Source organism: Frieseomelitta varia, unplaced genomic scaffold (genome assembly GCF_011392965.1).
Source record: "Frieseomelitta varia isolate USP_RPSP 00005682 unplaced genomic scaffold, Fvar_1.2 scaffold_1026, whole genome shotgun sequence".
Taxonomy (NCBI): Eukaryota; Metazoa; Arthropoda; class Insecta; order Hymenoptera; family Apidae; genus Frieseomelitta; species Frieseomelitta varia.
Genome location: NW_025108669.1, coordinates 184,009 through 211,006, shown reverse-complemented (window position 1 = coordinate 211,006; position 26,998 = coordinate 184,009). Strand labels below are relative to the sequence as shown.

The window sequence follows — 26,998 nt, the reverse complement described above, 5'->3', positions numbered from 1 at the left end:
CCTAACTAAATAAATTGAAATTATAAACTTAAGTGCTAAATAAACTGAAATGTACTATATTACATACTGTATTACCTTAAAATTGGCCGTCACCGCGAAAAAATGCATAAGCATCTATATATCAACAAAACGTTTTAAAATTATACACGATATATTGAAATAATATGTATAAGCAGGCACAGGATAATTTCTCATAGAAAAAAATATAGTATAAAATTTTGAGACTTTATTTTCGAAAAAGTTGAGTTTGAAAATTTGATGCATTCATATGGAATTGCAGTTAAAATAAGATTATTATTATATCACTCTGGTACAACACAATACAAAAAAACACATTACAATATAAAATTACATATTTCATCATTTTATTAATGTTGTAATCTTTACCTAATTACAATCACTGCATACGTATTTCAGAAATATATATATGTCTAACGGTCTAACAAAATAAAAAAATAAAAAACTCCTTTTGGTAATATTTTCATCTATTTAATATATATATATATGTATAAGACAATTAATTTAACAGAGTGTATTTTTATTTTTTAAACCTACATCAAATAAATATGTTGTAATAAAATAAATCTTAATAGTAAATTTCACAAATTTAATTAATTTAATATATTTAATTTGTATACGTAATATAATAAAATAACGTTTTCTTATATCTAAATGATTTTATTTCTCAAAATAATCTTCTTTACGTTCGATAAAAATTTTTGTATCACAAAGATTGCTCAAAATCATTATTCTAATTAACTATCTTACAATATATAAGAATGAATGATTTATAATTTCATCGATGTCCTTATTTCCGTATTTACAGACAAAAGTGCTGTCACCTATCGGCATTTCCTTAAAATCCGTTTACACATACAAAGCGAATAGAAATCATTTAGAGAACGGTGAAACGAAATTTTTGAAATAAATTTTTGTAATTTAAAAATAATTAAAATAAACAAATGGCGTTTTACGATAATGAACATTGGCTCTTATCACACATCAGGGATAGTTTTTTATCAACCGACAACACAGGTACAAATCAAATTTTATTTAGGTTAAATTTTAGATTGTACAAAGAATGTACAAATCAAACTTATTTCTGTAATATTTCCCAAAGGTCAATGCGAAATGGTAATGCTTGGGGAAGATATTCCTAAACAACTAAAATCTAATGGTATGTTACAATGTTATCCTGGCATGGAAGAAAGCGATGATGAAGATCTGGATGCTCTTGCAGAATCTTATGATATACAAATGGGTAAATTTAACAAAATAATATAAAAGTTTTTTCTATAAATAATAATATTTATGACTAGAAGAATTATATAAAAATCAATTGGAATAAATATATATGCTTTAGATCTGTGATTTTAATATTGATATAGATATGGAATACAGTCATAGGGAACGTACTAACACTGCTCAAAGATTAGAGAAAATGGATCTTGAAAGAGAAAAGGCTGCTAAAGTCAGTGTAAAGTGGAAAAATGATTCTGTTGTACCTGTTACTCAACAATCAGAATTATTTCAAAGAAAGGATTTTCGTAAAAAGACTGGCCAAGTTAAAAAATATTCTCTTCTGTCTGAACAACTTGAAAAATGCCCAAATGTTCCACAAAATCCATTTATAGAATATGCTAAATATGATGGCAGTGTATGTATCAATAAATTTTATAAATTTTGTAATTAATTAATAATAATAATACTATTTATATTAATTTTGTTACAGGCACAAGTAGATATTCCTATAAGAAAATATAGAATATTTATGTGTATGTTACCTAAAAAACAAAGAATGTATCCCCTTCATATAATTGTACTTGCTACAGCAAAAGTTTTAGAATTTATTGGATTAATTTGCTACAAATATGCAAATGAACATCCAGATCATCCTCTAAAGTAATTATTCTAAAGAATTTCTTACAAGTTTTAATTTATATTTAACTAATCTATTGTTAATAAAAAATACATTGATACTTTATTATTTTCAGAGATGATATCACAAGATATGGCTTATATTTTACTGAAGATGATGGAGAAGTTGACTGGGATTTACCTTGCTTAGATCCTAGGGAAATAATATCTAAATTTGAATTTACAACGTTAGGTCTTGCAGAAATGAAACCCAGCGATAGAGCGCGACACAACATGTTTAGCTGGGTAGAATTAACGAACGAAGACGATTTTCTAGAAGGTCAAAACGAAGAACAAGAAGTTGCTGAAGATTTAGCAAAAATGGAAGGACATACGACTGCTATGGAAGCTCCATTGTATCAGTCATACAGGTATTTTTTATTTATTAAATTCATAAGAAAACTTATAATTAATATGTAACATTCTATACAGGGTATACATAATTAGTAAAGTCAGAGCAAAGACTGAAATCTATCTAGGAATATCTGGTGAAAAAATTGAAATTAATCCAATAATAACTGGAAAAGGTGCAGGTCGTTTTTGGAATCGGCAAAGAGCTGTTAGTTATCAAATAGACAATATTGCCTGGTGTGAAGTAACAGAAACTAAGGGATCAAAAACAATTTTTACATTAGTTTATACACCACATTCTTCTACTTCTGAAAATATTTTAGGTTAGTCTAATTCAGATATTTTATATAACATAAAAAAGTTATCCAAAAATTTTAAAAAATTTTTTTTATACAGTACCATCTGGACAAATGCATTCTTTACATCAGTCTGCATCATTTAAAAATCATGAATTTGAAGCTGATTCAATGACAGCTGAAGAAATTGTCAGAAAAATAAACCATATATTGGAACTACATAATAGTATATCAAGAAAGGAATATCTATCTCAGAAAGAAAGAAAAGCAGCAAGACGAAAAAGTTTTCATTTGCATAGATGACAGCTCTATTGGTTTCTATATTCTATTTTAAATTATTTAAAACATTAATTGTACCAATGAGATAATAATTGAAACAAATATTTACTTCAATACAAGTATAATCCTATCATTTTAGTAGTTGCACTATCAATTTCTCATATCAGGATAAAGCTTTTGAACATTAAATAGTACACAATATTTTTACTTAACTAGATATTTATTTTTCCTTAGAATGTAAATATATGTACATGTAATGTATATATTTATTTTGTATATAACCAAATATTTGTTCATTTCATATGTAATTATATTTATTTTAATATCTACTGTAGTAAAATAATTGTACATTGTTTTATCTATAATATATGTGCAATATTTGTTATGACCTTGATGTCTCAATAATTTTGTCTGTAACCTTATTTAGTCTTTTTTCCATTTGCAAAATAAATCTTTGATTTAACTTATAAGTTAAATTACGCAACGTCGATATCTTTTTAATCATATCTGATAATTCTTTATAATTTCTATAAATATGTTGATAGTTTGGTTGAGCTCTAACAAAAGTTTTCTCAAATTCTGCTAAAATATTAAAATCTAAAGATTTTCCTTGATTCTCTAAATGTAATTTTTGATTTGCAAGATTTTTTCGTTGTATCTTTCTCTGCTTTAATGTATTTATCCATTCTTTTCTTTCATTTCTTAAATTAATTATATATTTTTCTAAATTAAAAGGTTTTTCTTGCGATATTTCAGATACACATTTTATTCTTTCATTATCGTCAGCATCTTTAGCACCTTCTGCACACTGTATATCTTTAATTATAAAACATAATTTAATAAATATTAAATAAAAATTCATTTTTCTAATAATTTTACATTATACAAAATTTGACTGAAACGATATATCATAAACATTATTTAGATATTATGGAAAAATAAAATCGTAAATTAACTAACCTTCATGTTCGTCAAATGCAATTGTACGACTTTGAAAAACAGAAGAGCGCCGTTTATGAACAGATTTTGTATATTTTAAATCATTTTCTAAATGCAATGCATCCATAAAATGAGAATTATCCATTCTATCTATTACATATAATTCCCATAAAAAAATAGTTTATACTTCAACAAAGATTCGGTTCAATTTTAAATAAGCCAATCACGAAGCAGTATTGAATATGACATACTGTACCATTAATATGTAAATGCGATAAGATAACAAAGTTCTAATTTGTCATTTTATTATTGTAATGTTCTATAAAAATATTTTCATATAATTTTTTACAATATTTAACAATATCTTCTCATAATGTAACAGTATTATTTTAAATATAATTTTTATGAATAAGTTGGAAAAAAAATTAATCAATTAATATTTATTACAATTTATCAGAAAATCAATTTAATTTATATTTTAATATTAAAAAACAAATGGACACAAATATCTTACTTTTTCTTCAAAAATTTAAAATACTAAGTACAAATACCATGTAACATTAAATTCATGCTTTGTGCGTGAAAAATTTTTAATTTTAATAAAAGCTTCCAAAAATATTTTACAATTTTATTTTTCTTTAAATAATATCTGTGATTCAAGATAGTAAATATTTATCTACAACATTATGGAAACATTTTGAATACTCTAGAAATTTCTATAGAGTGTGCAGTCAACTCAGAGTTTGTATAATGTTTGCAGTGTGCAGTCGGTTTTTAACAGTCGAGACGAATTGAACGTGAGTAAAATACATTTAATAAGCTTACATTCAAAAAATCTTGAATTTTATGATCAGCATTCAAAGGAAAATTGTGAGTGCTGAATTTCTTTTCTCTTACGATTAATATTTAAAAATCTTACTTATATTAATTTTGAAGAAAGCAATGTCGACAAAGGCTGACGAGGTAAGCAAACAAATGTTTAATTTTTTAAATTATCATTTATATTATTAATAACAAAAAATATAGTGTACTTATTTAACAAAATATCATATATGTATGTAACTATTAATACGTTAAAATTAGAATTTAACATTCTACTGTTTTAATGTATTTAATCTGTAATGTTAGTTTTAATATTCAGTTCTAATACTTTAAAGTGTTCAATTTTTAATCTATTTTTTTTATATTAAAATAAAAAATATTAGAATTATCTGTAAAAAATATATTGTAATTAATTTTGTAAATTTTTTTATGTGATTAACAATGATTGTTATAAATAAAATTGCTCAAATAAACTTTATTAAAATTTAACAAACAACTATTTTGTTTTACAGTTAAAATTAGATATTGAAGAATTTAATAATCTACTTCGACAAGCAAATCGCCAAAAAAGCAAAGATGTTCTTAGTCTTGAAATTAGGAAATTGCAAACAGAATTAACAAAATTGATTGAAGAAAATAAAATACCTCAAATAAATCCAACTAACGTAGTGTCTAACTCTTCTCAAAAGTATTATGAAGTTAAACTTAATAATTATGGTTGGGATCAAACAACTACAACAATGAAATTATATGTCACACTGAAAGATGTACATCAATTGCCTAAGGAAGCTGTAACTTGCAACTTTACTGAGAAATCTTTTGATCTACATGTTCTTGGATTAAATAATAAAAATTATAGCTTAACAATTAATAATTTATGTGAAGATATTGATTCAGATAAAAGCAATGTCAAAATCAAAGTTGATATGGTGATAATATCTCTTGCCAAAAAAGTTCCCAAATATTGGTCGCATGTAACAAGTGTAGAAAAAAGAATCAAAGAATCAAAAACATCTTCAGTTCCAGATATGAGTGAAGATAATGATCCTGGTACCAGTTTGATGAATTTAATGAAAAAAATGTACCAAGAAGGAGATGATGAAATAAAAAAGACAATAGCCAAAGCGTGGACAGAGACTCAAGAAAAAAAAGCAGCAGGAATAACAGATTATTCTTAATTACATGTTTACAAATGTAAGTTTATTATTTTGTAGGTTATTATTGTAAAACATTAATTTTACAATGTAAGTTTATTATTTCGTGGATTATTAACGTACAATGTAAATAATATAAAATGTTAAGATGTAAAGGTATTAAGTGTATGTTTTACATATATTACAAGTTTAAGCACTCATTAATTTTATAAAAAAAATTATGTTGTCAAATCTATTATGTAAGTGTTCTTAAAATAATGTTTTTTAAATCAAATAAAAGGTCTAATTATTTCAATTATAAAAATTAATATATTTTGCTTTTTTGTAATAATAATTATAATTTTATATTACTTTTATTCTTTATTTATACAATATAAGTCAATTAATTATTATTATATCATCATAGCTGCTTACAATAAAGAAAAATTATAAAAATATCTTGTAATTACTCAATTACTTTCATGTAAACGGCAAATGCATAAAATGATACATCTATAATTTACCGTTTCCTATATTTTTAAATTACTGTTGTAATTGAAGCTTTTCATATACAATAATTTTATAAATTTAAAAAAATTTTGAAATTTTACTATATTACACAAGTCAAATTTAATAATACTGTAGAAATAAGAATTTATAAAGATGACGAATATTAAAAACTAAGAAAAACACATTGATTTGTTTACTATCAAGTATCGATAATTAATGAGAAGCGATAGTTTTTTTATGAAGATAATTTTTGTCGTGTGAAAATTTGCTGCTCGTTACAAAAATGCACATTATATACAAGGAATATATACAGCGATGTTTCCGAGTTTAAAAAAGGTTGTTAAATTCAGAAATTCGTAGAAAAATTAGTTTTACTGTTATTTTGTTGTTAAAGTTTTATTTTATATGTAATAAGTAATTTCTGTTTATGACCTAGTAATTCATTCATTAGTAGTATATAGACAATGATTTAGAAGTAATTATAAATTAAGGTTATAATTCTTGAATTATAAAGAAGGTTATAAGGTTCACCTTTTTATTTAACAGTAAATTGAATTGCAAGAATGTGAAATGAACAAGAAAAAATTATTTTGTGATATATGCATAAAAATTGTACAACTTGTAAAAATGTACATTAATATACATTAAATTGATGAAATGAAGAAACCATTTTCTGCAATATGTAAGTTATATTTAACATGTTGATTTGTACATAGCACATACATATGTATATAATTTCTTTTTAAAATCAATTTCATAAACATTAATGCTTTTTTAACATATAAATTATAGTAGTACTGTCAAAAATAAGACACATACATGCCTGTTTTATTTATTTACATCCTAAATATTTTTGTTACCTTTTATACATTTATATTTCTCAAGTTAAAGACTAAATTTATAGACAACATAATTATATAATATGTTTAATTTAAAATTAAAAAACTCAGTATAATTCATTTTATGAAGTATTATAGGCATTGTTAACAAATCTTTATTTACTTATTTTTGAGTCATAGAAATACATAATTTTTAGAAAAAGCTAATATTAATATATTGAATTGAAACTAATATTAATTTTTTGTAAATATGAATATATTTAATATTAATATATTTAAATATGAATATATTTAATATTAATATATTTAAATATGAATATATTTAATATTAATATATTTAAATATGAATATATTTAATATTAATATATTTAAATATGAATATATTTAATATTAATATATTTAAATATGAATATATTTAATATTAATATATTTAAATATGAATATATTTAATATTATAAAAAAAATTATATAATATCTGAGTATTTCTATAATAGTAATAAAACACTTTTCCATGTCATATTTGTAGTTTTATACGCTTCAATTATTACATACTTTTGTAAAGAAAACATTATTTTATAAAATTCTTTCAGTTAATAATAATTCATGAAAATTTTATACTTTTAAAGTATAAAATAGAAATACAAAGAAATAATTGTACTTATTCATACACACAAACACACACGCACACACATACAAATTTTTTGCGTCATTGCATATGAATCGATAAAAATATAGGATACTTGAATATTTTTATAAAATTTCATAGATAAAATGTTGTATGCAATTTCATAAACACATGTAAAATTTGAATTTAATATTATTTTGTAAATAATTACTGTATCTAATTAAACTACTTATGAAATTAAAATTATTTTTATATTAAAGCATATATTCATTTCTATATTTTGTTATTTTTTCCAAGTAAAAGAAAATTAATATTTATTTTCATACATGTATAAAATTTTGTTTAAATATAATTTACATTTATAAATAGTTAAAAAATTTGTTGAAAATAAAGTTATTAATATAAAATTATTGTAAATATAAATGTATAAAAGAAATACAAATATATTGACCTGATATTATATATTATATATATCTGATATATATATATCAGAATTAAAATTTTGAATTTATAAATGAAATTAAAAGAAAAATAAAAATTGAAATTAATAGTAATTAAATATTACTTACCCTATCTAACTATAGCACATATATAATTATTTGATAAAAATAAGGAAAACATGTCTTTGGTTTACAAGCTGAGACTTAATTCTAATCAAAATATAAATAAAAATTCTATCAATTTACCATGAAAAAATTATTTTACTCTAGGAAGAAATATTTGATTGTTGTACTTCATGACTGGTGGCATGAAAAACTTCTGTCATTGTATTCTTTGTCCTTTCTATTAAATTTTCAATATCAGCTGATGTTAGTCCTTCTGTTGATATTGGTGGTAAAGTTGTTATAATAACTCGACCTTAAGATTATCAATTAGATTATCATATAATATTTTGCATTCCAATAAATTATTATGGATAAGACTTACCGGCATCAAATCTCTTTTCTTTAGAAGACAAAAAGTAATAAGAAGAAAAAACAACTGGTAATATAGGTAACTGAGCATTAATTGCAACATGAAAGGCACCTTTTTTAAATGGATGAATTTTGCCAGTATTGCGCCTAGTGCCTTCAGGAAATATCCACAATTTAATCTACATAAAAAGCATGTAAAAATAAATAAATAAATATATATATATATATTATATATAATATTGAAAATTACCTTATCTATATTATATACAATATTGTACAAATATTTCTATATTATATAAATCTAATTACCTTATCTTTTTTAAGATAGACTATGGCACTATTTAAAATTGAACGGGCTTTATCTGATTGCATTTTATCTATAAATATCAATCCACAAAACCAAGCAGCTAAACCAAATGGCCATGCATAAAAAATCTGTTTTTTTCCTACAACTGTGCACTTTTGCATTATTGGCCATATTTGGTACATTCCCATTATGTCTAAAGAACTTTGATGATTTGATACTATTATACATGCTCTTTCTTTTTCTAAATGTTCTTTCCCCCTTAATTCCCATTGTACTCCCATAAGGTGAGTACAAAAGGAACATGTAGCTGATGCTAATCTAAAATTATTTTATATACTTTTTATAATTAATAAAATATTAATAATAATTATTATTATTATTATCTCTATTATATTAATAACAAAATTATTGACAAATGGTGGATTAGTTTTTAATTGGTTAAAGATATGATATATTACATAATATTGTTACATAATATTATATAATTAAATATATATAAATAATCAATTACAAAAAATAATTAAAATTATGCGTAAATTATAATTATATATTATAAATTATAATAAAATTAAAACTTAAATATTAGTTAAAATATTTACAAGTTATCTTATTAAAAAATATATTTCAGTAAATACATTTTCTAAATGAAAATCTGCTATTTGAATTTTTATTTCATGATAACATTTATATATAATTTTACAATTTATATATATATTTTTATACTATTATATTTTGTGTATTTAACAATGAAAACTAATTTTTAATTGTATACTTTTACATGTTATGTTAGTTTTTAATTTATATTTCCGCATCTGTATGACATTTTTAGGATGAATTTCATGAATTATTTAAATACATATTACCGCTGTATTGGAAATATACATCATATCACCATCGTTCAATAAATTTGTCCTATTATTTTCAATTTGATCAAAGATGATCAAAAATTTATCAAACTTAGGAAATGAAACATAATTAAAATAGAAAAAGAAAAAATCTAAACAAAGAAATGTAATAAAATAAACAACGCTTATATTTTCAAAATTGGTGTAATTACTAACAAATAATTTTTCACGTTCTTCGGTCGAAAGCACATAATTGGAAGGACGAGCAATGAATTCACCATTACAACTCCATAATAGATAAAAAACTTGAGATAGTAACGAAAAGTCCTGCTCACTTCATACAACACAGGTATCATAAGGAAGAAACCAACGAGGATCACCTCGAAACATGAAGGTGCCATCTTTTATGACAACGGAGGGCGAACTCTATACCTAATATTTTAGTTATAACGCACTAGAATTAATATCGCACTTTTTGCACTAGCTTACGATGTTCTAAAACATTTTAATTATTGTACAATATTATTTTTCTCCTTTTATAGACCACAAACATCGGTTTTTATATGATTTTGTAATTTGAATAATGCTATATCACACATATATGTATGTATATACATAGACTTTGTTCTCAGTACTTCTCTATACTGATATCAAAAGCCATTTGTCATGCCTTAAGTACTTATTTCCTTCAAGAAATTCTCCCATCTCCCAAATATACATATACTTTTTAAAGATAATATTACGTATAAATGAACGATAATTATTTATGTTATGTTCAATGCAATTTGTGTATATGTGATGATTCCAGAAGAAAATCTATTTTTTCCTTTACTGTGATACCATGTGGAAATTTTATAATAATTAATGTATCTGAAATACTTAAACATACATAAAAGACATATATTTAACAAAAGATATACTTATCTACAAATGAAATAAAAAAACATTGTTAGTAATACGTGATACATAATAACCAATCGTCATATTGGAGTTCAATACTGAAAAATGTAACTTATTGTTAAATATTTTTTCTACGTTCTTATTTATAATATTAAATTTATTGTGCTCTAGGATCGTCAATTTTATTTTCATTTTTTATATAGTCGTTTTATTTTTTTTTTTTTTTATAATTTACAAATGATTTATTTAAATTTTAAATATCAATTTACGTATTATTCTATTAATTGTGTATATATATTATTAATTAAATGTTAGATCCAAAATTTTACTTTACATTTTTTATAAAAATATTTTATGAATCACATAATGATTATTTTCAATTATTTTCAAAAAATAATGTCGACTTTGCTGACAATCAATATAATAAGTATTATTATAACTTTATAACTAGTTATAACTTTAATAACTATATTGTTATATAGTTATAAAGTTACTATTTTCAGCTTTTGATTATAAGCCTTATCAAATATTATTAGCCTCTGAATGAAATTATTTTCTGTATTGTGTATCATTTAACCTACGACCTATTGACGATAACATTTTTAACATGACATAAATGCGTAAATGTAAAAATATATAATTTTTAAACATCAAATAAACAATTGTGCTTGTTATAAATTCATGTAAAATAATTATAATATACAGGATGTCCAGCATCGGTAATATAATCAAAGAAGTGGTGATTCTATATAAAAAAAATAAATCGAAAATAAAGAATAAAATTTTTTTGTAAAATGCTTTATTTTCGAGAAAATTAAGTTTGAAAATTTATCGAGCATACTGGAATTTGATTAATACTAGAAATAATAGGAAAGAATAATTAACAGCAAATTAGTTTACGTGCAAAAATAAGTTAAAAATGTAAAATAAAATTTTTTATTTAAAGCTTCCTTTTTTGAAGAAAATTTTGAAGACTTTGAATATGTTTTGTCTTACATACTTGATAAATTTTTTAATTTGATTTCGAGAAACGAAGCATCTTGTGCAAAAATTTCATTCCACATTTTCGAATTATTTTCATGTATAGAATAATCTATTATTTTTTTTATCAGGTAGAATTAGCTAAACTCAAGTATATTTAATAAATTTTCAAACTTAATTTTTAAAAAAACAGAATTTTTTTCATACAAGATTGTATGAAAAAGTTTTATTATTTTTTATTTTCTTTTTGACTCTTATTTCTATTATTTTTTATTTTCTTAGAATTACTCTTCCCCGATCATGATCTACCGATGCTGAGACACTACCCTGTAATATAATTTTGCCATATTATATTATTTTGATGATTTAAACTATCTCGATTTCAATATGTACATAAAAACTAATTTTAAACGTTAAATATTCTTAATCTTTTATTCTTATACCTGTTATGACAATAACAAATAAATTTTTTTCTTTACAGAATATAAGAAATTAAAATTGATTTTTATTATCTTATTTATACAATATTTATCATATTTAATAATGTGATTCAGATTTAATTTCACAATCCATTTCCAAATGATATACATTATATATAATGTTAATTACATCGTAGTTTTATATATATATATATATATGTTGTAAATTTGTAAATGTAAATTACACTTTTGTTAGATGTATCATAGTACATCTGATTTGAATAAGGAAATATAATATAAAGATTTTCATATTGTTTAAAATTTCGATTATGATATCGTATAGCAAATAGTTCGATAGTTCGCGCGGTAAATAAAGAGAAAGGTAGAATTTTAAATTTTTCTAGTTATTATGTACATGTGTTACAAATAGGTTAGTTTTTCAGTTAAGAGTATATTTAATCAAGTAAAAAATTTGAAATTACTTAGAGTAGAATTCAAATTTATATTTCAAAATCGTATTAAAACAAATTAATATGATATAAATATTTAAAATTATCATACTCAATAGATATTATAATTAAAAGCATCGAAATTCATTTTTAAAAGTATACTAACATACAGGTATGTATTAAAGATTGATATTATTAGATATTATAATAAGTTATTGAATTTATTTATAAAAAATAATATTTGTAGATTATTAGAAATAACATTATTTAGAAATTTGGTAGAAAAATGCAAGTGGATTTACAAAAACGTGAAGATACTCAAACCACAATATTAGCATTATTACTTACACGTAAAGGAGGACATACTTTACGACAGCTAAATAATGAATATTATGACTTAGAAGGCGAACATATACCATGGAAAGAATTAGGATATAACTCTTTATTAAGTCTTTTATATAGTATGTCAAAAACAGTACAAATAAAACATCAAAATAATACAATTATCATACAAGGTATTGCTTCTGAAAAATCCAAACATGTTAGTGAATTAGTAGCAGGTCAAAAAGTTCAAAAACAATTAGTTAAGCGAAAAGTATATAGACCAAACCACTATTTTCCTACAACTGCACCTCCTAGAATTCGCATACCAGCTGAAATATTAAGTAAGATAATCAATATAATTAATGATCATCCAGATGGGATAAATAAGGATTATGTGCTTAATGAAATTCATTTATCTATACCTTTTGCAAACATTACTATGAAGGACATGGAAGAACAGTTACAAGAATTATCACATATGATTTTTCAAACGAATAATAAGATTTATCCAATTCAGTCTAAAGTTAAAAATTTTAATAATGCAAAAGACTGCAATGATATATCTCACTCTAAATCGAAATCAATTATGACTGTTGCTGGAAATGAAGATTCAGATGATATATTACATGATGAAGAAGATATTTTTGAATTTATACATCCTAATTCTATATATCAGTTTGATCAAGCAAAGTCAAAAATCAAATTTACATCTACTTTTACAGAGGAAACTACATCTAAATGGCAAGATCAAGAAATAGAACATATATCAATAGAAGAAACACATCATAATAATGACATTGATCCTATTAAAAATAAAAAACTTGATATAATAAAAGATAAAGAAAACATTTTACATAAGAAAAATGTTGAAATACTTATAAATGAAAAAATAAAATTACGTTTGGAAAAACTTATTGAAAACCAGGTTGATGGAATTTGGTGTGCCGATTTACCTGAAAAATATCTAGAAGAATATAAAGTTCCTTTAAATTATATAGAACTTGGTTTTAATAGTGTTAGAGAATTTGCATCACAGTTACCTGAAATCTTTCACTGTATTCAGCCTTATGATACAGGAGATTTCAAGCTTTATTATGCAAAAAGCGAAATACCTTCAAACAAAATAATAAAGGAACCTAAAGATAGTAATATTGCAAAATATTATATCTATGAATCAACTGATGAAGCAATTCCAGCATCAGTGGTAAAGATTCTTTGTTGATATATTTATTTACAAAAATTTAATAATATTAATTTAATAAAATTAAATTTTTAGTCACTTGATACATGTAAATTGTTAATACCAGATACTGTAATGAGTATTGGAGAATATGTAGAGCATATAAATGTTACTGATTTAGCACAGAATGAGCAACTTCTTGTAGAAGTTATTGTTGTAGAAGTTTTCACACCTTCATTCTTTTGGATTCAACTTCGTAAAAAACAAAATATATTTAAAACGTTTATGAATGATTTAAAGTATGTAACAAAACCAAACGAATTTTATAATTCTAATTAAATAATTATAATTTATAATAATAATTGTTTCTTACAGTAATTTTTATGCAGTGCAATATGAACAATATATAATCCCACCAGTTGTACTAGAAAAAGGTTTAAACTGTGTATGTATATATAATGGAATATGGCATAGAGGAATAATTAAAACTGTAAAACCAGATTTTCAAGTCACTGTAAGTATATCAGTTAAGTCATCTAGAAGTTTAAATATTTTTGAAATTATTAATTATATTAAAAAATATTTTAGATAAAAGTTGAATGGTTTTGAGATGAACATTAATTGATATATTATTTTTTAATTCAGCTTATTATTCTTTATAAAAAAAAGTATTAAACCATAGCTATTAATTCAGAAAATATTTTATTTAAAATATTGTAGTGTGATACTTGCTTAAAGTCGAATTTCTTTGCTTAACTTCATGCTCCTTAGATAATATTTTGTTTCTATTGATATGCATCATTCAAGAATGTAGAAATATCATTGTAACCAGTAACGATATGCATCATTCAAGAATGTAGAAATATCATTGTAACCAGTAACGATATGCATCATTCAAGAATGTAGAAATATCATTGTAACCAGTAACGATATGCATCATTCAAGAATGTAGAAATATCATTGTAACCAGTAACGATATGCATCATTCAAGAATGTAGAAATATCATTGTAACCAGTAACGATATGCATCATTCAAGAATGTAGAAATATCATTGTACTAACATTAAGTAATGTGAAACATTCTTTAAGAATTACAAAAATGATTACAAAAATGTTTAAATGTCATTTGAGCACATCACTAGAACATTTTATAATAAATATATAATAATGAAATAGATATTTATTTTATTCTAATCACAATAAATAATTAATAAATATTACACGATCTCCTGTTATTACTAATGCTGTTTACAGATAAATTCGATACTCAGAATTATTTGAATTAAAATATCTTCTGAACTAATAATTTTTTGATGTTGAACTAAAATATCTTCTGAAATAATGGTTTAATACTTGTTTATAGATGACAAGCTGAATCGATTAAAAAATATATGATTTCACTTAAAAAAACAAACTTGATCTTCAAACACTTTTTATGCATCCACTTTTGTCTAAAACATTTTTTGATATAATTAATTGCTTCGAAAATATTTCAGCTTCTAGTTTTAGATGACTTATCCTCTATACAATTCAGTTTAAATATATATCGCTCATTTGCTATAATAATAACATAACGATTTTATAGAAAAAGAGTTTGAATGTTTTTATAATTTTATTATACCATGACATCAAAATGTTAGCTCTTATAACAATATTTAGAATTTCACCAAGTTGTTACAGTAATATTTCGAACATTTACAGAACTTTACCGATAAAAAGTACAAGTCAGTTTCTGTAATAATTCAAAAACTGCAAATTTGAGTTATATTATTATTTAATAAATGAACGATATACAGGATGTTCCGCATTTTTTCGTACATACTTCGGGAGTGTGTTCTACAAGTAAAAATAAGATCAAAATGTTATATAACAAAAAATCCATAAATGCTTTGTTGAGAAGTTATGACAAAAGTAAGAAATGTGAAAGATATGATATTTTATCTCTATTTCTCTCAGTTCAATACAGGGCAAGACAACATCCGTAATGTCTATGTTAAGTAACGTAAACAAGTAGATTGGAATACGTTTACTGTTTTTATAATTTTGTGTGGGCAAATGAGAATCCATATGCTGTAAGAGAAAGATCATTTCAGCATCAATTCAAATGCAATGTTTGGTTGTGCATGTATGACGAATTTTTAATCGGACCTTATTTCCTTCCTGAGTGGTTGACAAGAGAGTCTTTTCTAATTTTTAACAAATGATCTCCCACTACTGTTAGAAGATGTATCTTTATCATTACGTGAAAAACGGCTGGATACAATTAGATAGGTGTCCAGTACATTATGCCTGCTGTGTAAAAAATTGGCTTAATAGACAATATTCCCAAAGGATTGATCGAGGGGGACCAATTCCTGGCCTCCTGGGTCACCTGACCTTACACCTTTAGATTTTTACTTATGGGGCACTCTAAAAGAAAAAGTTTACAGTACAGAAGTACGTACAAGAAACGAATTAATTACAAAAATCAACATCGTCTGTGAAGAGATTAGACAATATTGTAACCAGCTGAAATCAACAATAAATTCAATAACGTCGATGTCAAATTTGTGTCAACAAAGGCATCACTTTTAAATGGAGATTTATAGGTATATTCAACAGCGTTTAAATCATATTTTGTATTTTTGTCATAAATTCTTAACAAAGTATTTATGGACTTTTTGTTATATAATATTTTAGTCTTATTTTTACTTGTAGAACACACTGCCGAAGTATGTACGGAAAAATGCGGGATACCCCTATATGTTATTATTTCTGCAAGTATAAATGTACTACATTACTGGCCAAAGATATTTTAATTATATCTAATGTCATAACCATTATTGATACCAATTTATTACAGATAATGTTTTATGACTATGGAACATTGAAAACATATTCTCCAGATGCAGTATATTACTTACATAGAATGTTTTCCACCTTACCAGCGCAGGCAATACCATGTGGTTTAATTAATACAAGACCTTATAAAGCATCTAAATGGTCCCGTAGTGCTACTCATTATTTTGCACTAAGAACAAATGATATACCTTTAGTTGCAACAATTGCAACAATTAATACAGAGGTAAGAATACTTAAAATATTAAAATTTTTTTGATTAACTGTATATATTTAATTAGGTTCTTTTTAAAATAATTAGTAATATCTTGGAAATTCTTTTTTATTATAGGATAATTCAATGATGGTAACTTTGACTGACACATTAGAAGATGAAGATGTGCACATTAATGACTGGTTAGTGGAACAAAAGCTAGCAGAACATGGAAAAATGGTTTGTATAAAAAAACGGAATTTTCCATTTCGTTATTATTTAGAATGTCAAGAACGTTCTAAACGACAAAAATTTATCGACATTTCCAAAACAAGAATAAATTCTCTAAATAAAACACATAATTTAAATTTTGATATGGATTCATTTCATAGAAGTAATTTTAGTGAAATAAATAATAAGGAAAATTTATATAATGAATTGATTTCATATACAGAAAAGAATAAAACATCAGAATATTTTGAATCTACTAATTCTCTTAAAAATGATTTTTCAATTGAAAAACCATATAATTCTATTACAAATTCTGAAAAAAAATCTCCAAGAAAAATGGGATCTTTGTGTGAAATATTATTAAATCTTAAATTGAAATCCATTAATTCTACCAAAATTAGTAATGATAATAAAAATAATAATAATCAAATTTGCGAAACAATAGAAAATAAAGAACACTTAGATTCTGGTTTTAGATTAAATAAACCTGTAGAACAGAAATCGTATGAAGAGTTTGTTACATGTCATGATAATATAAACTGTAATAACACTACAACCAGTACTTCGTCTATTAATATGTCTGTTAACAACAGAAGAAATAATAAAATGTTAGATAATAAATGCGATATTTTAAAAAAGTATAATATTCCTAAACAATATGCTAATCATTTTGATATACAAGAATCAGAAGATGAATTAGATAATAATGACGTAAACAACTCTACTGAAATGAAGAATATAGATTGGTCTATTATTTGGAAAAATGCAATACAAGAAACGAAATATATATCACAAAAAAATGAATTTGAAATATCTCATGAAATAATTCCTAGAAAACAAAGTAATATATCCTTAGCTGAAAACGTTTTTTTGAAAGTAGTATATAATAGTTCTTATTTTAATTTATGTGATAAAGATATACATTGGTCACCAAGTGGAAATATTACTAAAATATCGAATGTATCTCCATTAATTTTAAAAAATATTAAAAAGCATAAAAAGAGCATAAAAAATAATATGATAGTTGTTATACCACAAAAAATATTGGAGACTTTGATAGACGAAAAATTACTTAAAGCATCTAAAAGTGCAAAAGAAATGCAATCTATCTATGTGAATTCATCACAAAAAATTAACGATACTAGTATTGAACACAGTGTAAAGTATACAAACAATGAAATATTTGATAATAAAAATGTTGAAAATTTAGAAAATTATAAACATAATAATTACATTTGCATGAAAATAATGGCTTCTAAGCAAAAATTATTGGAGAAATTATTATCAATAAAAGATATATCAAGTGATATTTCAAGTTTAGACTCAGACGATTTAAGCACATCAGCAGAATCTATATCATTTCATTGTAATATTAATAATGATAAATGTAAAAAATATGAACATAATACAAATGTTCATAAGAGTGCATCAAATCAGTCTTTGTCAGAAATTGACGTCAATTGTCTTGTTAAAATAGAAGTAATAGATTCAAATATACAGGAATCATTTAAGTCTGTAATTAATAATTTGAAAATATATGAGACAGGAGAAACATCCAACAAACTAATTAACCAATTAACAGAAGATTTAGCAACATGTTCACAGCAATCAACAATAATAGAAAGATCAGATTTGATAAAAAACCTTAATTGTGCACAAGAATTATCATTAAATATAGAAATAAAAGAAACAATAGAACCAAAGAATGTAGAAATGAAAGAAACAATAGAAACAATAGAACCAAAAAATGTAGAAATTAAAGAAGCAATAGAACCAAAAAATGTAGAAGTTAAAGAAGCAATAGAATCAAAAAATGTAGAAGTTAAAGAAGCAATAGAACCAAAAAATGTAGAAGTTAAAGAAGCAATAGAACCAAAAAATGTAGAAATTAAAGAAGCAATAGAACTAAAAAATATAAAAGTTAAAGAAGCAATAGAACCAAAAAATGTAGAAGTTAAAGAAGCAATAGAACCAAAAAATGTAGAAGTTAAAGAAGTAATGGAATCAAAAAATGTAGAAATAAAAGAAGCAATAGAACCAAAAAATGTAGAAATTAAAGAAGCAATAGAACCAAAAAATGTAGAAATTAAAGAAGCAATAGAACCAAAAAATGTAGAAATTAAAGAAGCAATAGAATCAAAAAATGTAGAAATAAAAGAAACAGTAGAATCAATGAAAGAATTATTTTTAAATACAGAAACTACACAAACAGAAAAGATACAATCTGAAATTAATACAGTAAATGATACAGAAATGTCCAACATACCAGTTTTTAATGATATTGATGAAGAAGAATTTGATGAAGAAGAATGGGATGTACATATAACATCTGAGCTTTGTGATTTTTTTAAAAATATTTATATTTCTAATAAGAGTATTAAAAATAAATTCAATCAGAATGAATATGATTCGAATTTAAATATAGTAGAAATAGATAATTCAAATTCAATTGAAAATGTAGATAGTATAGAAACGTATAAAAATGCAAAACATGATACCTATGAAGTTATATACTCAGATAAAATTACTAATCAGGAAGATGAAATAGAAAACTTAGTGAATAAAAGTTCCCAATTTAATAATCACATATCCATAACAGATACTGAAAAACGTTTAGAGATAAATAATAAATGTATATTTAATACAAATTGCAAGGTAAAGCAAGAACATTAATAAAAATGCTAAATAAAGCAAAATTATGGCAAAAAGATTGTTAAGAGATAAATGTTAACAGGTTTAAATTAATATGCTAGGTTTTAATATAAGAAATTCAAAGAAACCTAAAATTTCTAATTCTTTTAATTCCCGCTTGTTTTTAATTTAATTTTTTTTTTTCTTACAATACATATAATCAAATATTGTTTTTATTATATTCTTATGCTTTTATTCACTGTAATTGCTTTTTATGATTACAGTATACTTTTTTTCTGATGACAAAACAAATTGTTTTTCTTTTTTTTGGGGAAAAATACAACCTTTATGTTATTACAAATCTTGTATTATTACTTATATAATAAAAGTTTTTAGATAAAAAATCAACCGTCTATATTTTACTGTATACCAATAGCTCTATAGTATTTTCATGCAATGCATAACTGTCTCATAAAGAAGTAATTTTTCCCAAATTAATTGTTTTATGTACATATTGCTAGATAAATATATGGAATATAATAATACTATTTAATATGTCCTTTTACTGTTTTTTTAATTAGGAAAATAAAGTTGATATGAGTAATCTATTGCTTTATGTGGAGGAAAATTTGATACTTATGCCAGAGAAGTGTTATGAGAAGGAAGCTAATACATTTAATGGCAATAATAAAAAATTATCTAAAAGTGTTACCAATGGACCTTTGGTAACCCCGCAAAGTACTTTAAATGATATTCTCTTTAAATCCTCATCACAATGTATGCTATTTGATGAACAAAAGATATTGCCAGTGGAAGGAAACATTCAAGATCAAATTTTTCAAAATAATTCAATACCTAATGTACTTACCTGTAGTAAAAATAATCCATTTTTACAAACTGAACCTGTTTATGATCAAATTGATGACATAAGTCCAAAAAAATTTATGCAATTATGGAATGAAAATTTGCAATTGCAAATGCAAATAAATACGACACTTAATATTCTCCTTAATAAAGTAATAGAAGATTCTGTAAAAAATGAAGATTTAACAAACAATAAAAGTACTCTAAATATGATAAAAAGTACATTTTTAAATACGAATAAACAAATGCCAATATCTGTAGATTCTTTATATACAAACACTGAAAATGCACATGGAAATGTAATTTCTTCAAATGGAAATATTTATTACGAAGAAACTACTGTAAAAGATCCTGTGAAACATAATGCTATAAATAAGCAGCAATTAACTAGCACTGTTCATAATGAAAACCATAATCCAAATGCTTATATTGATTCTCCTCAAAATATTCATTTTCAAAATATAGATGGAAATCTGAATACAATAAATTATAATACTTTAATGTCAACAAGTAAAGATATTAATACAATAAATCAATTAGCATCAAATCAACAGATATCAATAAAACCAAATGGTCTTTCAGAATCTGAAAAATTTAATAACAGATGTTTTATAAATACTAATCTTCCAATGCATGTAGAAAATTCTGTACATAATGAAACGCCTTTCAAAGAAACAAATCCGTTTAGACTTAGTTTAGCCCATAAATTAAAAATACTTCCAGAAGAAGAAAAACGTTTAGATTTTAATGATTCATTACATACCATACATGAAAATAATGTTGTGGAATACGATTTGATAAACTTCCAAGATGATAATTCCAATACAAATCGAAATTTGGACGATCTTAAGAATAGATTATTTAATCAATATCAATATTGCGTTTCTGATTTTTCAAAAGACACAAGTAATATTAAAAATAATTCATTTGCAACAAATGCTAATCCTTTTAGTGATGATGTAGATGATATTATCAATGCAACATCTAGAATTATTATCAACGATAAAACTACAGAATATAATGTTCACAAAACAGAAATAGAGAAGCAGTGTTTTTCAAAAAAATCCATTGTTGATTCTCAGTTTATTGAAAAAGCATATACACAGGAATCAATACATACAATTGATATCTCTAATTCTAATCAATCTTTATGTATACAAAATAATGATCTTGTTCTATCAGAAGAAACTTTGGATCATAAAAGTATTAATGAAAATTTTATATTTTCTCCAAATTATGATTTAAGTAATAATAGATTTGCTTTATTATCTACTAATGTTTCAGAGTATTCTAAATTAGCAAATAATACAAGTATTAATGGAGAATATTTAACATGTTCATCTGCTTCTCATACATTGTACGGATCATCTCCAACAACGAAACTTAATGAAGTACAGAATCATCAAACATCAGTAATAAATCCAGTAGAAGCGTGGAACAAAACACATGAAAATACTGTTGAATTAAACAATTATAATAAAATTCACGCTATCTTTGAAAAAAATGAAGATAAAGCAATATGCAATAATGATCAGCAAAAAAATAAGATACAAAATCCAGAAAATGGGTCAGATTTTGAAGTTAATAACATAAGAGCAAACGATTTATATTTGAAAAAAACTGAATTTACTGTTGGAAAAGCCACACAGGTCCCAAAATATTTATCTCTTAATTACAGAGTGTTCTTTCAAGCAGTTGGTATGCTTCATTTTCAATTAATTAATAACATTTTTTATCCTTTTATAATTGATGGAAATAATTTGTTAATAATTTTTGTAGAGCTACCTAAACAAATAATACATATATTTCATTATCGAGAAGAAGGATGGTTATTAATAAGTGAATTCATTCAAGTATTTACAGAATCAGAAATTACTTTAAATATGGCAAAGTTATTACATGTATTCAGAATAAATGTTCAAGAAATTGACAGAACTGAAAATTCAGTAGAATTTATGAAAATTAACAGGTAATAGTTATAAATATTTTGAAAGTAGCATTTTTTATTTATTAAATGCAAAAACAATTCTTTTTTTAGTATATTATCAAAAACAACATATGATATAATAAATGGCAGTGATAAATTATGTTTAATATCAATGAAATCAGTTTTAAAAGTATTATGCAAATTGGAAATTATTTCACAGAAAGATATCAATGATATACTTACACGTGAACAATTTGTAAATGGTTCAATTATAAGACATAAAATTTGGGTAAATATTATAATCGCATTATATGAAGAGATGTAATACATAATATATATAAAACTAAGCTTTACTTTTTTTTTTTAGTTAATTGTCAATGCTTATAAAGAATTTAAATATTATATTGGAAATGGACAATAGTTAAGTAACATTAACTAAGTGTATATATTTTATTAATATATAATATGTATTTTATTAATTATAGCAATATAAATTTAATTTTTACAATATTGTTTGTCCTATATGAACAATATTATATAATGAAAGAAAGACAATTATTTTTCTTTAATATACTTTATTTTATTAATAATGTGTGGAGATTAAGTTGGATATAATTATAAATATTTTGTTACATTTTATTTTTAATTTTTGATCATTAAGTAATTAAATATATAATTACTTGAATAATAAAGTAAAGAAATAAATAAATAATTAATAGGTAATTTAATTAAATAATAAAATATATTTCACGTAATATATATTTATAGTATATATATTAAATATTTATTATATATTTTCTTTTTGTTTAAATACCTATGGCTAATTATAATAAATATTTTTGACTAAAAATCTTAAGCATTTGATAAAGCATTTAATAAATATTAGATTTTGAATTTTGCTATTATTTTACAATTTTAATATTGAATCAAGTAATTTCAGAACTTAGTTACGAAACGTGTGTGAAAAATTTTTGAAATAAATAAATATATATACGTGACGTATCGTGTATATGTGATTTTTTTATACATATCATTAGGATGTTACGTGTACCCCCTAGTGGCGTTTATTTCAACTAAGGATATATAAAAAAGAATTTGTAACAGTGTATTTCGAATTGTGTGGACATTTGATTTTGAATTGTAAATTATAAAATATATAAATTTTTTAAATCGAAACATAATGGCAAGTTCGAGCGATGCAGAACCAAAATTTACTGGATTATCAAAACATTTTAATAGTGTTACTGACCGTGGTAGAGCAAATGTAAGTAACCTCAAAATCTGCTATTCGTTCCATTTCATTTCATTTCGTACATAGATTTTTCTAGATAACACTGTAAAACTTGTATTAACTTTTTTTTTTACAGGTTGCTTTGTCAACAATTGGTGGATTAGTTGCTCTAGGTCTATATCTATATTTCAAACCAAAAAGTAATAAGACAACTGAAAAGTGAATTCAAGATTACATGCAATAGATACAGGCATACAATAGTTATGTAATAATTATTCGTGCATTATTTTATTCTTATTAGAAATAAATAATTATCAATATCTTAACGTTTATTTTTATTAAATATTGTATAAGTATTTCAATTTGTAGAATAACTGATTATAATTTATAAATTAAATATGTTGTAAATATAAATTTATTTATATATGCACTCGTTACTTTTACATGAATCTTTTATGTTTGAAATATAATTTTAATGCAATATACAATATTATATTAGTACAAGAAACATGTACAATATTCCAAGTTAATTATAGATTAAAACATTTAACAAAATACAAAGATAAAACATGGTTCCAAAAAGAAAGTATATAATTAATTAGTGAGAATATATTTTTATTGCCTAAATATATATGTATGTATATAACAAGAATTTTGTATTTAATTATCCATTAATTAAAATTTGATGATTAGGATAGAATATACATGTATGTTTCATATTATTTTTTATTATATAGTTAGAGTATTTCTGTTCCATCTATTTGAAATTTTAATATTAGTACTTTTAAAGTAATATAACTTTGTTGCATTATACATTTGCATAACGTTTTTCCTTTTTTAATTCAAATCAATCAAAATTCTAATGAGTTGTGCTTTTTTAGATGAACTTTAGATGAATTTGTATTAGTCACTCTCTCACCGATTTTGATGATTTTTTAATGTTATAGAGATTGACATTTTGAGCAATTTTTTCCAATAAAAAAAATTTTCTCGGACTCTTAATTTTCGAAATATTCGCAAGAAACACGAGTTACCGTTATAGTAAATTTTATAATTTTGTAATTCTTTGTCTTACGGCGATCGAATATAATATGCTAATTTAAACCTAATTCTTATTTTTTCTTTATAGTATATAGGGTATATTTTCTTTATCTTATAAAATTCAGATATGTTATAAGGTATTGGATCCATCACAAAATGTTTTAACAAAATTATTCGGTATAAAGATATAAGGACAAATTTACTCTTTTTATAAGTGGGATCGTGGAGGACATTTTAAAGTCAACTTCATTTTTTTAAATGAAACTATGTAATTTTAAATGCATTCGTCGAGATATGTAGTTATTTCCTATGATAAATTTCTAAATTTAGCGGCTCTTCTCAATTGGCTTTGGTCTTTTAATGTTCTGTATCTCTAAAGACATAAACATAGATAAAAAGAATTGTTAGATCTTATATTAATAAGATCTTAAATAAAAAGAAAGAGAAAAGTAACGATGTGAAATTAAGAAAAAGCTGTTAAACTCGAAATTTACCAAAAGTATCGATATAATACAATATATGTATATACATAGTATACCATATATCTTAAGAATTGTGAAAATGCAAGAAACTTGTAAAGGAGAAAATTTATATGTATACATAGTATACCATGTATTTCAAGAATGATGAAGATGCAAGAAAGTTGTAAAGGAGAAAATTTATTGGTATAAAAAAATTCTTCTTTGCAATCATCCTCTTAATTGCAATGATGCACTAAAAAAAATGTAAATACAACTTTTTGTTTATAATAGAATCATACATTTTTTTTTTTATATATTAATCGATTAAACTCGACATTCTATATAAAAGAATACTGACTTATGTCGAAAAATTAGTTTAAAAGATACTTCACTTTTTGTAAAATTCATCGTACGAAAGACAAGAGCAGTGTTCTTGTATTCATACTGTCCTTATTTTTTATGCATAGATTTTACAAAATTAAAGTTCAAATATCTCCTAAATGGTACTTTAATACTTTTTTATAAAGAATATCGAACTTCATCGATTAATGTATAAAAAAGTGTATGATTTTATTTTAGTTCTGTTAGTTTTTAAATATTAATAAAAAATTTTAATGAAATATTAATAAAAAATTTTGGTAATTATTTAGAATGCGGACGTCAAGAACGATTTTTAAACATGTTATAGAAATCAATATCAACAATGAAATTGCTGTTATGTTATATTTATAGTATTTGACAGTGATGTGACGATTCCAATGACAATAATTAATACGACTAACAAAGCGAAGAAAGTTGATTAGTAACGTTTGTACAATTCAATAACCAGCTAAAATCTTATATTTAAAATCCTGCCCCCTTCTCTTTGATTTCTAAAAATTTCGTTTTATTCTGATAGTTATGTCATACCATACTACAGTCGAAACTATTGGTTTAAGAAATATTTTAGTTTTAATTTTATAAAATCTAGCATGTCAAGGAATATTCTTGTGTCTATGTTGTCTTTGTCTTTTATATGATAATCTTTATAAAATTAAAGTTAAAATATCTTCTAAATCAATGCTTTGTAGGGAATGCCCAGATAAATCGATTAATCTATTCAAAATTGACTCTGCTCTGATTATTTGTTTCTATTGAAAAAAATGAACCTAATCTTGAAAAAAATAATTTGCTTTGTTTCTTTATATCAAACAAGTAAAAGCATTTTTGTAATAGGTCTAATACTTTTCAGTATTCAGAGATATTTCAATTTCAAAATAAAAGAAACATTCTATATATAAACCAAAGTTGAGCGAGCTTAAAGTTGCGTGCATAACTGCATATGCGAAGACTATTATTTGACCCATTTATTAGAATGAAATAATATTTTGAAAAGTTGGAAGGAAGAGGTTAAGGATTTTGAATATAAAATTTTAGCGGCCGGTCTTTATTAATTTCCGAGACATTAATATAAAACTTTGGATAGAATACATTGAATTCTGTCTATACAAACATGACTAATATAATGATCAACAATGATTAGTCATGCCTGTGAGCATCAGGGTTAATATT

The 26,998-nt window shown here is 23.5% G+C and overlaps 6 protein-coding genes and 1 long non-coding RNA gene across 10 annotated transcripts; 5 read left to right on the top strand and 2 right to left on the bottom strand.

The window, feature by feature from the left end:
• Nucleotides 1-837: 837 nt before the first annotated feature.
• On the top strand, nt 838-3,073 carry LOC122527482 (stress-activated map kinase-interacting protein 1). The gene is made up of 7 exons (XM_043651720.1): nt 838-1,035; nt 1,121-1,261; nt 1,389-1,657; nt 1,733-1,902; nt 1,995-2,288; nt 2,350-2,591; nt 2,665-3,073. Exons 1-7 carry the CDS (start codon nt 963-965, stop codon nt 2,865-2,867), a joined length of 1,392 nt encoding a protein of 463 aa, XP_043507655.1. The 5' UTR covers nt 838-962; the 3' UTR covers nt 2,868-3,073.
• On the bottom strand, nt 3,052-4,022 carry LOC122527503. Its single transcript, XM_043651757.1, has 2 exons — nt 3,804-4,022; nt 3,052-3,659 (listed from the first exon to the last, which is right to left on the bottom strand). The coding sequence occupies exons 1-2, from the start codon at nt 3,925-3,927 to the stop codon at nt 3,226-3,228; spliced, it is 558 nt and encodes a 185-aa protein (XP_043507692.1). The 5' UTR covers nt 3,928-4,022; the 3' UTR covers nt 3,052-3,225.
• A 446-nt stretch (nt 4,023-4,468) lies between these two features.
• LOC122527496 (calcyclin-binding protein) lies at nt 4,469-5,875 on the top strand. Its single transcript, XM_043651745.1, has 3 exons — nt 4,469-4,579; nt 4,719-4,745; nt 5,117-5,875. The coding sequence occupies exons 2-3, from the start codon at nt 4,725-4,727 to the stop codon at nt 5,780-5,782; spliced, it is 687 nt and encodes a 228-aa protein (XP_043507680.1). The 5' UTR covers nt 4,469-4,579; nt 4,719-4,724; the 3' UTR covers nt 5,783-5,875.
• A 501-nt stretch (nt 5,876-6,376) lies between these two features.
• On the top strand, nt 6,377-8,752 carry LOC122527512. The gene is made up of 3 exons (XR_006306355.1): nt 6,377-6,583; nt 6,794-6,929; nt 8,663-8,752. It is a non-coding gene; the product is annotated as an uncharacterized LOC122527512 (long non-coding RNA).
• Nucleotides 8,369-10,458, bottom strand: LOC122527488 (1-acyl-sn-glycerol-3-phosphate acyltransferase alpha). Its single transcript, XM_043651732.1, has 4 exons — nt 9,994-10,458; nt 8,935-9,250; nt 8,639-8,804; nt 8,369-8,569 (listed from the first exon to the last, which is right to left on the bottom strand). Exons 1-4 carry the CDS (start codon nt 10,176-10,178, stop codon nt 8,418-8,420), a joined length of 819 nt encoding a protein of 272 aa, XP_043507667.1. The 5' UTR covers nt 10,179-10,458; the 3' UTR covers nt 8,369-8,417.
• Nucleotides 10,459-12,651: 2,193 nt separating this feature from the next.
• LOC122527423 (tudor domain-containing protein 5-like) lies at nt 12,652-23,829 on the top strand. Of its 4 annotated transcripts, XM_043651639.1 has the most exons (12): nt 12,675-12,698; nt 12,782-14,054; nt 14,127-14,329; nt 14,406-14,544; nt 16,873-17,094; nt 17,200-17,301; nt 20,505-21,990; nt 22,072-22,485; nt 22,567-22,756; nt 22,826-23,003; nt 23,082-23,134; nt 23,752-23,829. In XM_043651639.1, coding segments are annotated over exons 2-12 (4,230 nt in total). In that variant the 5' UTR covers nt 12,675-12,698; nt 12,782-12,812; the 3' UTR covers nt 23,753-23,829. The 4 variants fall into 4 exon arrangements, with proteins under 4 accessions (XP_043507566.1, XP_043507556.1, XP_043507547.1 ...); XM_043651631.1 differs by lacking the exons at nt 20,505-21,990; nt 22,072-22,485; nt 22,567-22,756; ... (1 more) ...; nt 23,082-23,134; nt 23,752-23,829 and having other exon boundaries at nt 12,652-12,698; nt 12,798-14,054; nt 17,200-20,440; XM_043651621.1 differs by lacking the exons at nt 20,505-21,990; nt 22,072-22,485; nt 22,567-22,756; ... (1 more) ...; nt 23,082-23,134; nt 23,752-23,829 and having other exon boundaries at nt 12,653-12,698; nt 12,774-14,054; nt 17,200-20,440.
• Nucleotides 23,753-24,271, top strand: LOC122527454. Its single transcript, XM_043651669.1, has 2 exons — nt 23,753-23,978; nt 24,082-24,271. Exons 1-2 carry the CDS (start codon nt 23,895-23,897, stop codon nt 24,166-24,168), a joined length of 171 nt encoding a protein of 56 aa, XP_043507604.1. The 5' UTR covers nt 23,753-23,894; the 3' UTR covers nt 24,169-24,271.
• The last annotated feature ends 2,727 nt before the right edge of the window (nt 24,272-26,998 follow it).

Coding starts and splice junctions, on each gene's coding strand:
- LOC122527482 (XM_043651720.1), top strand. CDS start 963: ATGGCGTTTTACGATAATGAACATTGGCTCTTATCACACATCAGGGAT. Junction 2,289..2,349: donor CCATTGTATCAGTCATACAG/GTATTTTTTATT, acceptor CATTCTATACAG/GGTATACATAATTAGTAAAG. Junction 2,592..2,664: donor TACTTCTGAAAATATTTTAG/GTTAGTCTAATT, acceptor TTTTTTATACAG/TACCATCTGGACAAATGCAT.
- LOC122527503 (XM_043651757.1), bottom strand. CDS start 3,927: ATGGATAATTCTCATTTTATGGATGCATTGCATTTAGAAAATGATTTA. Junction 3,660..3,803: donor TGCATTTGACGAACATGAAG/GTTAGTTAATTT, acceptor TTATAATTAAAG/ATATACAGTGTGCAGAAGGT.
- LOC122527496 (XM_043651745.1), top strand. CDS start 4,725: ATGTCGACAAAGGCTGACGAG. Junction 4,746..5,116: donor TGTCGACAAAGGCTGACGAG/GTAAGCAAACAA, acceptor TTTGTTTTACAG/TTAAAATTAGATATTGAAGA.
- LOC122527488 (XM_043651732.1), bottom strand. CDS start 10,178: ATGGCACCTTCATGTTTCGAGGTGATCCTCGTTGGTTTCTTCCTTATG. Junction 9,251..9,993: donor AAGAACGTGAAAAATTATTT/GTTAGTAATTAC, acceptor AAATAATTTTAG/ATTAGCATCAGCTACATGTT. Junction 8,570..8,638: donor AGAAAAGAGATTTGATGCCG/GTAAGTCTTATC, acceptor GATAATCTTAAG/GTCGAGTTATTATAACAACT.
- LOC122527423 (XM_043651631.1), top strand. CDS start 12,813: ATGCAAGTGGATTTACAAAAACGTGAAGATACTCAAACCACAATATTA. Junction 14,055..14,126: donor AAGCAATTCCAGCATCAGTG/GTAAAGATTCTT, acceptor TTAAATTTTTAG/TCACTTGATACATGTAAATT. Junction 14,545..16,872: donor AACCAGATTTTCAAGTCACT/GTAAGTATATCA, acceptor AATTTATTACAG/ATAATGTTTTATGACTATGG.
- LOC122527454 (XM_043651669.1), top strand. CDS start 23,895: ATGGCAAGTTCGAGCGATGCAGAACCAAAATTTACTGGATTATCAAAA. Junction 23,979..24,081: donor CTGACCGTGGTAGAGCAAAT/GTAAGTAACCTC, acceptor TTTTTTTTACAG/GTTGCTTTGTCAACAATTGG.